Source organism: Lonchura striata, chromosome 15 (assembly GCF_046129695.1).
Source record: "Lonchura striata isolate bLonStr1 chromosome 15, bLonStr1.mat, whole genome shotgun sequence".
Lineage (NCBI taxonomy): Eukaryota > Metazoa > Chordata > Aves > Passeriformes > Estrildidae > Lonchura > Lonchura striata.
The window spans coordinates 5,575,936-5,592,024 of NC_134617.1; the positions used below are offsets into that span (position 1 = coordinate 5,575,936).

Here is a 16,089-nt window from a genome sequence, read left to right on the forward strand (position 1 = left end):
CTATTTGTCTGGTTTTCCTGCCAAGAAAGTGCCATTGGATAGAGCTGAAATAGTTGCTCTTCCTTGATGGAAACCTTGTAGTTGGCAAATAGAGGGATATTAAAGAAAATAGAAAATCTTTAGATATGCTATTAGATACTGCAAAGAAAACGTGGCCAAATTGTTTTTTCTCTCTCCTATATCATACTGGGCAGGAAATTCCTGAAATCTTGTATTTGCAAACCCTCCAACAGAAAATATCACAACTTTTTTTTTTTTTTTTAATTCCTTCAAAAAGCCTCATTAATTCTCCTCCTGGCTCTTTCTTCCAGGAGATCCCTTCTGTGCATTTCTGAGCAGAGAGAACAGTTTGTGTTCACCTCTATCCCACACAACTAAACTGCAGGGGGGATGTTTCAGTGACTCAAGAGGACACTACAGATGCCAGCCAACAGCAATCCAACAGGCTCTACGAAGGGAAGTCTTCCTCCAGCCTCTCCTGACAGCCCCCAAACACACACACTCAGGTTCAGAGAGTGTCAGCAGCAGTGTCTGACACCAGGTCAAACCAAAGAATTCTTTGTGCATCACACCCTGCCAGCACGAGCCCCTCGCCCACAGCACTGCACCCTGTGCTCCAAGGAAAGCAAAGGCTGCCACAGCAACCACAGGGCTGTGTTATGGGCTTAGTTTTTATTTTGTTTCCTCCTCCTGGCCTTGTTTGTCCCTGCTAGCCTTGGCTTTACCTAGCAAGCCAGGTGTTTTTTTTCCCAATAATAGCATCTAATGAGAACACTACAGGCAATGTGCTGTGCTTTAGCATGGTGCAGATACACCCTGAGATCAATTCTGTGGTGCAAACTCATTCTTTAATATCTGTTTTTAGAACCAGAGAATGAATTTCTTGAAACTAGAACTCTCTTACCTCTCTGTCATTATTAGGCATGCCCTTATTATGGATTTAGACTCCATTTGCACCAAGCTGCTGGTTTCTGCTAGGTCTTTCTTAAATTACAAGGACAGATGGTTAAACTGGGGCTGAGGAAGAAGTTGTTCACACTAAACAGAGACTTCTGTGCACTCTGTGGGTGGAAAGGGGTGTCTTTGTTGTGCATCACAGCTATGGGAAATATGGGGATGAAACCTCAACGTGATTAGTTGGGCGGAGGTTAGAGAAACGAGGAAATGAAATGTTGGGGGGTTTATACCACTTTGGATGCAATGGAAGGGGAAACACAAGACATGCTGGATAACTGCAGCACTACCTCACCCCTATTCCTTAGCACAAACCAAAATGACCCAGAAACCCTTTGTCTGTACGTTTGGTGTTTTCTTGCCTGGACCCTAAAGGTGAGCTGCACATTTGGTGCAAGATGTCCCATGTTTCAGACAGCAAACAAACCCAAGTCAGGAATAAAGAGGGCAAAGTAAGGCAGAGCACAGTGAATGTGGTACTTACAGGTGTAAGTCATTTCAAAGCTGTCACTGATGTTCACAATGTCGATCTGGGGAAGGAGCTTAGGGGGTTCTGTGAGCTGAGACAACGCAAACCTAAAAGCCGCATGTTCCTGGGACTGTTGATTAGGAAATAACCCCCCTGGGGAGAAAAACAGAACAATAAGATGAAAGGTCTTAAGAACACTCATATTAGAAACATCATCAGTGCAAAATATTCCTGAGAGCAGAGCCTACACCTCTGCAGCCCGGGGAGTGCCTCTAAGCTCAGAAATCCTCCAGAACGCAAGAGCCAAGGGTTCCGTGCCCACTGAGGACAGGTTGAGAGCAGAAAACCTTTCCAACATGTCTGTTATATAACTCTGGATCACTTACAGGAGCCCTGATGCATCCCCAGGCCAAGCAGCTGTAGGATAGGGATAATCCATGGGGCACAACTCAATCTCCTCACCCCCGAAACTTCAAGCACGAGGAATGGGAATTGTGTCAATGTCACCTCAGTAAAGGAAGAACGAGACCCTTCCTCGCAATGAGGCTCAGCTGAAGCCCTGCTGAGGAGGGGAGGCTGGCAGGGGTCCCCCTCACTGTGGGACTCTGGGGTACAGGGCAGCCTGGCTGAGCCTGGCCCAGCAGGGGACAGTGCTGTGACAGCAGAGTGGCACGGCACTGTGACCAAACAGCTGCTGCTGCTGGAGCCTTGTGGCACAGAAAACCCCTGAATTTAACAGGTGACAGTGGCCAAACTCAAACTGGGCACGAAACTTAAAGCTTGAAAAGGAATCCATCTATACAGAAGTACAGGTAAGCCCAGAACCACAGAATGATACAAACAGGGCAGGAACTGGGACCGGGCTGGACCCAAGCTCAGAGCCTCTCTCTCCCCATGGATCTGGAATAAAGTGCAACAATAACCCAGCCCTAGGAAAAGTTTCCTGCTGCTCCCCCAGCAGGAACCTTGGCTTGCAGCAGATCCCTTCACAGCCTCCAGAAAGATGCTATTAAATTCAGCCTGTCTTGTAATCTATATGCATTTAAAGAAAGCTCTGCTGTTGGCATTTCAGGAGGAGGGAAACAAAGCACTTAGCAACAAGGGAGAATTAAAATAAAGCTGCAGAAAGTATCAATGCCCAAGATGACTTGAGGAAGAAACAAATAGGCAAGGACCTGCCACAAACGTCACTTTGCACATCTTTAGTAGAGGGGGCATCTCCTTGTGTGAAAAGGGCTATTTGTGCACCAATATTCCCCCACCTCCCCCGTTCCTCCCACCCCACAGCCTAATCACGGATATCGGAGGAATCAGATGCTCGTAGCCAAGTTGCGTTTGTTGAAAGGCAAAAAAAATCTGGGATCTTGCACAAATTTGGGGTAAAGGGGAGACAGGAAGAGAGGGAGACAAGGATGCAGCATCAACAGCAATAAAAGCACTGATTGTGCATCTGGACTCAGGCAGGAGTTGCCTGAACTTGGTGGATTACCAATTGATTGGCATTGTAAAGAGAAGGGAGGCGGGAAATAAAACCGGCATGTAAGGGAAGGGAATCTGGGGCTAGGTTACAAACGATCGCCAATAAAGATCATTGGGAGAGTAATAATAAACGCGGGGAGGGAGGGAGAGGAGCACTGAGAAGTTACAGGAAGGGAGGAGGGAATCAAACAGGCACTGCTGGTGTGCAGGGGAAGCAAGTGGCATGAAATGGAAAGAGATTTCAATGCAAGATCTTCTTCCAATCGCTTTGCCCTTATTCTTTAGCAATAACAACAAGAGAGCGTCTGTTTGTTACCTCCCGTCCCAGTTACCTACAGATGAGAGCATCCTCACAAAAACGTATCATGCAACCGCCGATTTCGCAAATGCAGCAGCACACAATGGCAGCCCAGGCATTTCTCAGGGCAAGAAATATATATATTTTTCATACTTCCTCCATTTCGGAGGCACTTTTCTCCCTCTGTGTTGGGGTGTGTGTGTGTATGTGTGTGTGTGTGCAGGCATTTATTCCCAATCTACCCCTCCCCCAAAGCCAAACTGATCCATGTCTGCTCCGGCAAAGCTGGTACCAGCACGCACATCCAGCCCTCGCAGTTCAGCCCCTGGCTCTCTCTCACACACATACACACACATTGTACCTTTGCGAGCACACAACCGGGTCAGTTTTCCCCCACCACCCCCTCTCCACCCCTACCCACTCATCAGGGACCATCATCCCCAGCCCCGCACTCACCTATCTGGATATTGTTGGGGAAATTGGCCCCTAACACCGCCCCTAGAAAACTGGTGCAGAAGAAGGCAAAAATGTGCTGCATATTCCCTTTTGCATTGGCGAAAAAGAAGCCCAGTTCCAAGCATAGATTTGATTTTTCCCCCGCTCTGCTCTCTTTAGCTGCCTCTCTCGCCTCCCCTCCGCTGCGCCTTCGGGATGCGCGTCTCCCCCGCTCCGGCTCCGGCGCTGAGACTGCCGCTGAGCAGCGCCTGGCAGCAGGATTAACTGAGCCCCGAGAGGAAGAAAGAGAGCCCGCTCCTCATCCACATCCCTCCCCCGCCACACACAGCGCACACGCACACGCACACGCCAGGCGCTTCCACCCAGCTCTGCCCCTGCTCCCAGCTGCAGCTCCACAGCTGGAACAGCATCCCCCGACCCCGCTCCAACCCCGCGGGTCTCTAAGGGCAATCCCCACCTACCCCTAAATCCCAGATTTCCCCCTCAACTTCTCCTGGCAGGAGCTCAAAGGAACCTGTGAATCAGTAGGTGGCAAACAAACTCCTCTAGAGAAAGAGTGAGGCTCATCTGCCTGGGATCCATCTCTTCCCAAGCTGGGCTCTCACCCCTGCGTCCAGGAGTTGAACCCATCACTCTCCGGAGCCCAGCTCATTGGGATAACAAAGAGGGTCCTGCAAATGTGCCTTGGAAGGAAGGATTTCAGGGCAACAAAAGAGAGATCATGAAGGATTGAAAAAGGAAATCCTCCCCATCACCTTTCTCATTGATTTTTCCTGCCTGCTGTTAATGGACGAGGCTTTTCATCATTGCACTTGATGTGGAAGAATCTGAACTCACCAGCACCATCAGACAGGGCAGGCTTCTGAAATTAGGGGGCTATCATAGTCTGGGCCATTTCAGAAGCTGCTTCATGGCAGTTCTAGTGAGGCTGGAGCTTATTTGACCATGGGCAGCTTTGCTCAAAAACAAAATGAAGAGAAAAATAAAGGTAGAACCAACAAAACCCAGCTCCTAAGTACAACTTGGGATTTGGAAATATTTGAAGAACTGTGTGAATACAGAGCCATAGTCACTTCAGAAAGGAGAGAAAATTCACCCATTCCCCCTGAAGTCCCAAACCAAGCCAAACCAAAGGCCATTCATGCCAGAAGCTGAAATCCCATGTCCAGGCCCAGATATTCTGCCCTTGATATTTCCAGCCTTGATACGCACCAGGGGTCCATAGCAGAGAGGAAATAGAGTGAAAAAAAGGGATGTTTGGGGCAGAACTAGAAAATACTCAGATGCCCCATGTCGGGGTTGGGTGTAGGGTGCCGTGCCCTGGTGCCCTCTTCCCATTTTCAAATGTGTGTGGTTAAACTGGAAGAACACCAAAGAGTGGTGACCAATGTTTAAAGGTCAAGAATCGCTCCTGCATAATGAGCAGTTGGATAGAGGAGCACACTGCAGAGTGGGATAACAGAAATGGGACATGACCAAGCCTGCAAAATCTGCAGCAGCACAGAAATGCTCCCTGTTGGCCACAGCAGCCAGGTGCGACATAACTTTATGTTGCAGAGATAACACTACTCTTTATATCATCAGGCCTTTGTTTAATCTCTGCAAATAAAGAATTTGGAATCTGTAATATCTTCCTAGACAGTTTTATGGGTTTCACTGTGACTTCTAGAGTGACAAAATGCTGAAACACCCAGATAAATGCCAGAGCTGGTGTGGGGTCTCAGAACTGCACTCTTACAGCATTGCACCAGAGAGGATTTGCACTGATGCCTGGAACTTGGTGGCCTCTTACAGGACAGAATGTAGAGTTACACTGCAAAAAACAGAGCCCAGAAGGTTTGCATGTCCTCGTGGTGAGCAATGAAACATCCTTCTAGGATGGACTCTTTTTTGCCCCAAAACACCTTGTCCCAGGTGCCCAGGCAATGACTCTTGGTCATTGAGAAGAGAGAAGAAATCCAGGCACTCAGGAACCAGATAAAGGTGGTGAAAGGATGCCCTGACCCTGCCTCACTGCCTGGGTGACCTTCAGCCCACAGCCACATTCAAGAGCAAAAAATCCCCATCTGCTCTTGATAGGAACACCTTCAGTAGACTTCCATTTCCCTCCCTGTATAATTTAAGCGATTTAGATTTGAGGCTAAAATAACCTGCTGATAGGTTTTATGGGATCTTACTTTCCATCCAGAATTTAATAGAAACAGCTGCATTTATAATCTGAAGAGAGTCACTGAAGGATAACCAATGCAACAGAAAGATGCCAGCACGTTTTGCAAACTCCCAAACAGCCAATCTGATAACAATAATAGTAGCCATAACAATAAAATATGATAATAGCTTGCAGAAAGCTTGCACAGTCGCATTAATTAATAATGCTGCTTTTGTCTATAAACCTCTCAAAATGCAGGTGGCTTAACAAGGGGAACCTCACCACAGTGTAACAAGATAAGTAGTAATAAGATCATTATTTTAAGAAGGTATTCATTTCCGTTTTCCCTACAGATAACAACACTTTATTCGGGGTTTGTTAGCATAAGGATGTTCAGAATTAACTCTAGGTGCTCTGAAGGTTCTTTAAGTCAACAGAAAGCAGTGTAATGTCTGAACTTCTGGCTAAAAAACAAACTGAGTCTTGGGAAATAGATGAAGCCCTTCAACTTCACAAGAGCAGTCACAACAGAAACACGGATCAGTCCACTAATCTTTTGAAAAAACACAAATGAATTATCTTGATTCCTGTAAACAACTGAAGGAGTCTTTTCTCCTTTCAAATTTCAGAAAACAATAAAAATCATGCAATACAGAATACCATCTCAATCAGGGGCAACTGAAAATATCAGGGATGGAGTTTTTTAAGACCTGTGTTTTGTCTCAGAGGGTCGAAAGACATAAATGGGACAGGCAGGCATCTGGTGGTCAACAGGGAACATCCAACATGGTTTTGTGGGATTAATTCATACAAATTGTAAAAAAATAGGCAAATACCAGTAATAAAAAAAAGGAAAAAGGTTGTCAAATTTAAGAAATGTTAAAAAGGCATTTTGAAAGAGTGTAGCTGGTTCACTTCAGGTCTTTTCCAGACATGAGAATAAGAAAATGGCACTGCCAGAGCTGCTGCTCCCCTTGTGTTCTGCCTGCAGCTGACCTTGCTGTACTGGGCAAGAATCTTTTTTCTCACCCATTTCTGCTCCAAGGTTTGGCTTGGAGCAACACAGTTTTGGCTCTGGGTAGGATGTCTGCTGCCCTGCTCTTCACTCTGCTGTGCGTGGTGTGCAGTTGTCCACCCCAGCAGCGTGCTCTGCCCTTGCTATCAGAGCTTTTGTTTTCAGGATGGGAAATCAGTGCTTGTTGCAGCAGATATATTTCTGTACCAGAAGCCTTGAAAAAACAAAGGACTCATTCACATGCAAAAGCCTCCAGCCTTAAAAAATGAGGAAATGAACAGAACTCGGCATCCGTCCGACCTCCCAGCAGAATTATCTCCCCCTGTGCCCACTGTGTTTTACATGATGCTCCTGAAAGTCTTTAAAGAGCCTATTGAAACAATTATTTCCAAAATTCCTTTTATTTGCTAGCTGGACAATCTCTATAGGAGGCTTTTTATAAAGAGCAACAATGTAATTATAGTGATTAATTTAAATAAACTCCAAACAATGCAGAATCTCATATGGTTTTTGCAGAGCCTTGGCATAAATGAATGCTGATGGAGTGACAACACATTCCTCTGCTTCCCTTGGTCACCTCAATTTTTTTATTTTGGATAATGTACCACTCAAGGAATGATTGTAGCACAGGCTCTCAGATGAGAGACTCCAGAATTTGAACATCAGGTATTTGCTTCAATCCTTAAATCTGGAAGGTATTATTTACACTGAAAACCAGCATTTACAAACTCTTCACACAATAATTTTTGGTAAAATCTCCTTGACAAAAACAGCCTCAGCAATGTTTGGTATCAGGTAGAAAAATCTTCCCTCATCCTCAGTGATTCAGGTCTGAAGTGTCCACAGAACCTCTCTCCTTTACAGCAGCTAGAGCTGTCAAATGAAAAACTTTGACACCACAGAAACAACTCAGAGAAGTTAAGGCAAATATGAGCTTTTTTAGTATGTACTAAAATGGGAAGATGTGGGACAGGAGCAAGTCTTGAGATGATGACAGCTCCAAGCAGATCCTGACTGATGCCACACATGTGGGGGACAATGTTTTAAGGTCAGATATTGTTTATTAATTTACTGATTCCTCCTGATAGAGGAATCCTGATGTGCACAGAAACTGGGGAAAGTCAGCTTTTCTCACAAACTATACATAAATGTGCTTCTGTTGTCATGATGATTGGCCTATTACCATATTTATAAGAAATTCTTGCTTGCTCTGGGATAATTAAATAAGTAAATGGACTGGAAGATAAACCTGTCAATCACAGTGGCACTGCAAACACTGTGCACCCTTCATCTGGAAATTCATGAGCAGCAGCTGGCAAAGGGAGCTGTGCCTTGGCTGGGAGAAAAGTGGGCGAGTTCAGTCTGGGCAGGGCTGGGGCTCCAGGACCACCCAGCACTGCTGGATGGGGATCTCTGACACAACAGGGCAGGGCCTTTCTGTAGCTTCAGTCCAAGCTGAATATGCTAAAAATTCAGATCTGCACCTATGTTTTCTGAAGTTGTTTGTCCCACCATCCAGCTGACCTGTTGAGGTGGGCTTGTGTCCAACAAATGGAGTTGCAGTGCTCAAGCAGGGGCTGTTCTGACAGACAGTCGTGCAACCAGTCCTGCACGAGTAAATATCTCCACAAACACTCACAAAAACACCTCAAATCTTTCCGTGACAAATCCCAGCTGACCCCTTTACTGACTCCCCGGAAAGGAAACTTTACCATCTGCAACCCCAAACCCACTCTCTTCCTTGTACATGGAAGGCTGCTAGCACACTTTTTTTCCCCCCTTCCTGGTGAATGGTTGATTTATAACTACTTATAGAATCTCTCTGTGCCCTAGTCTCTGTTTACACTCTTTGCTGAGTCATAAACATAAATCAGAGATGTGGGTGGATCCCTGTTTGTTATTAAAGCACCTTATGTTTCCCTAATTCTCACCAGAGGAAGCAGAAATTACTGGTAGTACATTAAAGTTACAGTAGGTTGTTGGAGAATATAATATCCCCCCAGATTATTGCCACAGATTGGCTGTCATGTTATTTTCTCATTGAATGGAAGGCCAAATAAATTATGAGTATTAAAAAAAAAATTGTTGAAAATACATGCTAGGAGATTATTTACTGTGAAAAGGCAGACACAGGGGATGCAATCTCAATCAGAGATTCTGATTAGCAATAATTCAGTCAAATGTTCATATACATGGTAAAGTTTTCTTTCACTCAAAGTTCCCAAAACATTGTGAATGCTCCAGATGAAGTAAAATAATGATAGAGGTGATTATGCAGTTTAATACTGATGTACAAATCAACCCTCATTTTTAATCCCTGGCATCAAACCCAAGATGTGCAGAAAACAAACGTGAAATGAGGAAGAGAAAAGGATGCTGATTTAGGAAATTAAAAAAAAAAAAATCAACAACAACAACAACAAAAAAAATCAAACAAAAAGCAGCAGCAGCAATTGCCACAATTCAAACAGCCATGCAAAGATTCCACCATTGCCATCTGGCTCCACGACTCTCAGGCTGCTTTGCTAACACACAAAATAAACAAACATGTGGGCTGAGCTTTAGGGTGGCTGATCCTGGCCTTTCCAATAGTCAAAGGACTCAAAGTTTTGAACTGGAGTGTCTGAGTCAAGAAAAGAAGCATCAATTTCCAGCCCTTGCATCACATCCTACTGGAGTAGGCTGCCAGCTACCAGCTGGGAAGGGGGAAGTCTGTGCACAAAGGAGAAAACTTAAAAAATCACCAGAATTATCAGTGTCATTCTGTCATGAATTTCTGCAATCAATACAGATATTCATGTCGCTGCTCTTCATTCTTTAATTTCTACCCATTCTCTATCTCACAGGGAAATGAGAATTTCAGTGTTGAATCAAATCACACAAAATCCCACCCTGAGTGTCTCAGCCTTGCACACAGCTTGGTCTGCAGCACATTTGCAGTCTGTATATATGAAATATATACAAGAACAGGTAACTGATTGGAAACAGACACCTCTGAAAAGTCTACAGAGAGCTTTGCATATGTGGAGCCTGCACAAACAGTCTGAACTCCTTCAAAATACTGGTAGAAGAAAAACCTCATTGCAATACAAAATGCCATTATGTAATTTTATCTGAAAAGTTGTCTAAATTCTTAAAGGATGTGAAAGCAAAATGCTGCTCCAGGGGGAAGGGGACCCAGGGCAGCAGCTGCTGGTCCCCACAGTGCAGTGGGCTGGTGCACACACTCACCAGCAAGGTCTCCAGCTCAGCCATCCCTGGCAAGCTGCTCTGCTTGGACATAGAGCTGTAAAGCTCAGTAGATGCATCAGGATCTGTAGGTTGTCTATAATTTCTCCTCTTCATCCTTTAGACACCACAGGAATGGCAGAGAGCTAAGGATATAATCTGAAAAGAATGTAATTTTTGAAAAATCATCCCATTTTCCAGGCTGGAAGAGAGAAATAAAGGATACAGGCCCTGTTATACCAAGTGTTTCTGGAGGTGTCCCGTGTTAGGGACTTTCTGTACTCATCAAGGTTTTTGTCTGAGACTCTCTGTACATCACAGGCACAGATCAGTGCTGTGTTACAAACAAAAGGCCAGACTCCCTTTGTACTCCCAACATCTGATCAAGACAGAAAGGACAGCACACAAACACCCTGTCACCTGGCACACCACAAAGTTTGCAACCCGTTGTAGCAACACCTACATTTAGAGTGAGTGGGAATCAGAAGAGAGCAGATCATTAGTGAGAAAGGAAAAGAACAGAGCTGAGGAGCTTCAGTCACAAAAAAAAAAAAAAGAAAAAAAAATAAAATAAAATAAAAGAACAAAGAAGATTTTCTTTTCAGGAACATAAAGATACAGTAATTGCTTCAGAAATCTTATACATTTATGTGCATTTGCTTTGGATGCAGTCTAGGACTATTGGGCAGCTGCACTGAGTCATGTTACTCCAGAAAACTGAGCTCCTGTTAAGCTCTGCACAAGCAGCACAATCAACCTACAGCTTCAGAAAGCTTCCATCATCCTAATCAGCTATTAATGGCCAGTGATGGAAGAAAAAGAACATTTATCCCCCATCTGAGAGATTGGCAGAGGAATCAGTTTGCCAGGGCTCCCAGAACCCAGGAGAGGGCTGGGACTGAAGCACGCTGTGCATCTCTACCTCAGGAACTACAGGAAAGTCCCCAAGCATGAAAACCTCGTGTACTTGTCCCCTGCCCACGTCTCCTAGGAAAGCCCCCAAGAGCTATTGCCATCTGTAGCAGCATGATGACAAGTGGTACACTGCCTAAAACGACACAGGGAACCACAGACATTTGGAAGTGATTCAGGTTGAACATGGTGCTGCTTTGTGAAATGAATAATATGCCAGCGATGGATTTGTGAGGCTCACTGCTAGCAAAGCTCTGGCTTCTTCTGGACACTGTGCAAACAGCCCTTGTGATGGAAAGGCAGGTTTCAATCTGCTTGGAGCTCATTCTAATTCCAAGGCTGAGAGTAAAAAGAGAGACAATGTGGTATGCAAAGACCTGGTGACCTAATTCATTAATTACAGGCTGCTTTCAGCTATTCAATTCCGCTTTGCTATGTGCATCTCATGGGCTCTTCCTACATACATCTCTCTTTTCCTCCTTCCTGCCAAGAAAGAGAAGCTGTTTAGACTTCCTATCTAGTGTGATGATATCATATTTATTTATAAATGCTCATCCTTGAAATAAAACGATGGGGATGATGGTGAGTGCTATGCATTTGAATTCCTGGCCCAGGGTTTGTGCTGCAGCCTCAGGAGTTTAGTTGGTCCTTGCTTCCAAGTCCTTCAGATGGTGAGCCACAGGTGCTGGGAGAGCCATCCCTCGCTGGCTGCATCCACAAAGCCATCCTGCCTCCTCCAGCTTTTGCAATGGAGCATTTTCCCCCCAGAGTTGTGATTACGAAATGTCACCGTGGAAACAGTTGGAATATAATATGTGCTTACTTGCTTTCCCCTACCCTCCCTCCCCTCCCACCAACCTCCTCACTTTCTGAAGGTATGTTTGCTGTGCAAGAAAAACTCTTCTTGTTCCCCATCTTCTCCCCCTAAACCTGCATAGGGGAGTGTGTGCACCTCAGAGTCACCCCCAAAAACACCCCTATTCATGAACAGCTCCTTGGTACCTTGCAGCAAGGCAAAACCTACCAAACTCAACTGGCTGCTCCTGCATCTACCAGGACTTTCTGCCTTCCTCTGTCAAATAATGACTTCTGGAAAATGGCATTATAAGAGGCTTTGAGCCAGCAGGAGCCTGGTCTGCTGTTGCTGTTACTGTCACTGCAAGAAAGCCTCTACAGCAAAGCATAATTCCCCATCACACACCTCTGCTGTCCCCTCTGCTCTGCTGTCCTGTTCCCATTAGTGCTATAACGAGCATACAACACACACACACATCTTGGTTCTCTTTCTTGTGTCCCACCACCTAGAGGCAGGTCTTTAGATGATGAATTCTTTGTGCTCTGCCTATGTTAATAAAGCACGATTTCCCCTTAATCATGATTTCTTCCACGGTTCTCATCAGCATCACAAAAGGTCAGAGCTGTCCACATGGGAGTGGAAAGGTCAGTTCACTTTGGATCTGACACGTGGTGTCTTGTAGCTCCTGGAATATAATCAGCTCACTTCATATTTATTTTTTGTGACTGCAGCACTATAAAAGAGCGGGGGCTGTTCCAGAGAAATCCTTCAGTCTCTTGTCAGGAATGTGCAAGCAAACCCAAGGGAAAATATGAACTCAAGAGAGCAGTAGTGAACAGACCTCTCTCCCTGGCAGAGAATGCTGGTTTGGTTCTCAGAAATCACATCAGGGATTTAGATACCCATTGGTATTTGTTAGTTTTTATTTTCATGCCCACTGGTATTTGTTAATTTGAATTAATGGGAATTGAACATAAAATCCACCAGGCAGTTTTGATAATTTCAGGCAACAGGGCTTTGAGGACTGCAGAGATGGACTCACTTGGAGGGAAACTGTCCCATGCACCAGTTATGGAAAAAGCTCCAAAGACACTCTCCACAGCCAGGTGTATGTTTACAACAAGACAGTGGGGGGAAATCCATAATTTTTCTAATTCAGGAGAAACTTTGAGCTTGCACAGTGTTCATGCACACACAGCTTCCCCAGGAGCTTCACAGCCATGCTTGCACTGGCAGCCAGGTGACACTGTCAGGGGTGGGAAGGGGACACATAAAGTGGCTTCTGCCCTGGAGAGATGGGAAGCCAGGCAGGAGCTCCCCTCGCTGCTGGCTTGGCCAGCCCTGATGGATGGCAAGGAACATGCCTTGGTGGCTTCACCAGCTGGAGTTTCTGACCTTGTTACCTCCTACAGGGCCCTTCAGGTAACTGCAAAAAATTCCTGTTGGCAGTGGCAGACCCAAGATTCCCTTGGGACACAGCTTTTATATTTCCCCCTATGGCAGCTGACTTGCCAGCAGCATGGAGCTGGGGATGCACCCTGTGAACACAAAGCAGGTGTTTCCTGGTCCTCCTGCAAGCCACAGCCTCCCCATGAAGTGGTTTGCAGTCCCTTGTCCCCAGTCCTGTCTCACCAGCAGCCCCAGCATTGCACAGAGCAATGCAAGCTGGTCTGACAACCCTTCACCATAAGATTAGCTCAAGAGAAAAAAAAAAAGAAAAAAAAAGTAGATTTTCTGTGTAGTCTATACCTGACTCTGTGAACTGCACACATTTCTTCTGCTGCTTGGTTCCTTTAAGGAGGATCCAGGAGCAGGCAAAGGAAATCCCTGAGACAAGCTAATGGACACCCCTCCTACGCTGGCCTCCAAATCAGCAATTCAAATTGGCAGCGTCTCTCACCAGAATTGTTAATTCTGCACTGTGACAGCCTCCCGGAACTCCCAGGCTCACCAGGTGGAGAAGAATCACACAGGATTTAAATACTGCTTCTATTTCTGACGTGCTTTCAATTACCTGCCCAAGTAGCCAGATCTCTCACACCCCCTCGCCCTCCCCACTGATCCCTGTGCTGACAGCAGCCCTCTGCAGCACAACACCTCTCAGCCACCACCTTTCACCAGGGCAGCTCCAGGGGATGAGCACCTGGCCCAAAATCCAGCTGTGCTCAAAGCCTCGGCAGCAACAGGGGTGGAAATGGAACCCCCACATCCAAGGCCAAATGCCAACCTGCTGCCACCCACAAGGGCATCCAGCATGTGCAGGTGGAGAAAACCACCCGAGTCTTTCCTCTCACCTGCTGCTGCAGAGTCCCTGAAAGTTCCCCAGCAGCACAAAGCCATTTCCCCACAAAACATTTTTCACGTGCCCAGTGCCCTTTTGGAGAGGAATTCAGGACATCTGCTGTTTTAACCCTGATTAGATTCAGGTTTTTCCTTTAACCGACTGTGATGTTTTGCTGCTCCCCCTCTCTAGACCATTCTCATGGAATATCAAAGCAGAGTAGGTGTTGAGGGCATCTGGCCCATTCACACCTGGGCACCAGTTCATTGTCAGGCATTCAGACAAGGCTGTAACCTTAGGCAAGGTGAGGTAGGAGTGGGAGGCTCAGCTCTGGCACTGCTGCCATCTCCTGATTTTACACTCATGCCTAAGCCTGTCCATCAAAACAGGGCACCCCACTTGCTCCCCTCCACTTCCACCCACAGTTTTCCTACTTCAAGAGGTGAGTCAAGATATGTATCAGTGTGTATTCACCGGCTAACCTCACTGACTTCAACTTCAGGAAAATACTCTTTTGTATGTTGTTTCCCCCCGTTCATTTATGATTTCCCCCCTCAGATTATGAACAGGAACACGTTGCAGAGCACAGGGAGTCCTGGGTTTGGTACAGACAGCTGCATCCAAACAACGTGACAGTCCACTGTAAAAGGAGAGAAAGCACTTCAGACAGTCGTTTGTACAAGGCCATGTACCAGCTTAGTGTGGAAAGGTACAAATCTGCTTCTCTCCAACCTACAGCGCTGTCTTTTGCTCACAAGGGTCCTTTAAAACCACTTCAGGGTACAATAAACAAACAAAAAGTGTAATATCTTATGAGTTTCCATTTGCACTGTGAGTGGGGGCAAAGTGCTGCAAGACCTAGGACATGGCATTTGATGTAGTTGGTAAAAGAATAAGGACGCTTTTGACAGCAAATTACAACCTTTCACTGAAAAATCCTCTCCGAAAATTGGTGTTTTCTGCCTGTGTGCATTTCACAGTAATTAATTTTTTTCCTAGTGCTTCCTTTTCTATAAGAAAGGTTTGGAAATCTGAAAACCCCCTGGCAAAAAATCTTAATAAAAGAAGGGTGGGGAAGGGTTCAGACAAAAATATTTCATTTGCCATTTTTGAGTGAAAAGTGAACAGCTTCTGCAGCACGTCTACCACATGATCTTGCAGGCAGATTTGAGGTTCCTCATGAGATGCACAAACAGAACTGACATTATGGAGATCAGCATCAGTGTTTTCTCCTTCATGAGGCTTTGCTTAGTGCAATGTTGTGGATTACAGCTTAAAAATGAAGTCTATGCTGAAAAAAAAAAGCTCTTCATCCCAAAATCCACAGGAACAAGGCTTTTAATCAAACCACAAAGGGAAAGAGTGTTTTTTAGGCAGCAATGTGCAAGGCTAGATACACTTAGGGAGCGGGCATTACCTTGAAGGCATTTATAAGAGTGGTAGGAGTGTGATCACACCATTCCCATCCCTCCTCCCGTGACTGAAATCCGTCCCAAGGAATTCCCACTCTGTAGTGGGCTGGGTGGTCAGGCTGCTCCCCACCAGCCCCACCACACACAGAGCACAGCAGCCTTTGTGGGGTGCAAGAAGCAGCATCCAAGTAGTCCTGTAACCATGACAACCTTCAGAATCAAAAATACACACATTTCAGCTCCTTGTAGTAAAAAGGAAATATCAATAAAGGATGGAAGCCACTTTCTGCACATTTCTGTGCTCCTCACAAGAAAGTATTTGGGAATATCCTGGCTCTTTGGTATATGAAAATAAAGGAGGCAGAGTCCACATCCAGTACTGACTGCTTCAGGGTTGGTTATTCCTCATCTCTTTTTCCTAGTTTAAATAAGGTATCTGAATTTCTTTAGCTCCTTTGCATTTTAATGTTCATCTTAAAGCCTCAGATAGAAAAAGAAAAGTGGAAAAAACAACCTTTCTTTGCACCCCCTGCTTCCTGCTGAAGTGAAACACTCTGTGTGAAGAGTGACAGTCATTTTCCTGAGCACACAATGCCTGTGATTTGAATGTCAGCCCTGCAAGCATGATTCCATGCAGGGA

The 16,089-nt window shown here is 45.5% G+C and overlaps 1 protein-coding gene across 2 annotated transcripts in view; it reads right to left on the reverse strand.

Moving 5' to 3' along the window:
• Positions 1–3,981, reverse strand: part of GRIA1 (glutamate ionotropic receptor AMPA type subunit 1) — a 124,382-nt gene extending 120,401 nt beyond the window's left edge. Inside the window, exons 1-2 of one of the 2 annotated variants that reach the window (XM_021552138.3) lie at positions 3,657–3,981; positions 1,439–1,576 (exon numbers count right to left, since the gene is read on the reverse strand). In XM_021552138.3, the coding sequence (XP_021407813.1) occupies positions 1,439–1,576; positions 3,657–3,738 (220 nt within the window). In that variant the 5' untranslated portion in view covers positions 3,739–3,981. The remainder of the gene's footprint in view (positions 1–1,438; positions 1,577–3,656) is intronic. The other variant, XM_021552137.3, reaches the window with a different exon arrangement.
• Between the last annotated feature and the right edge of the window lie 12,108 nt (positions 3,982–16,089).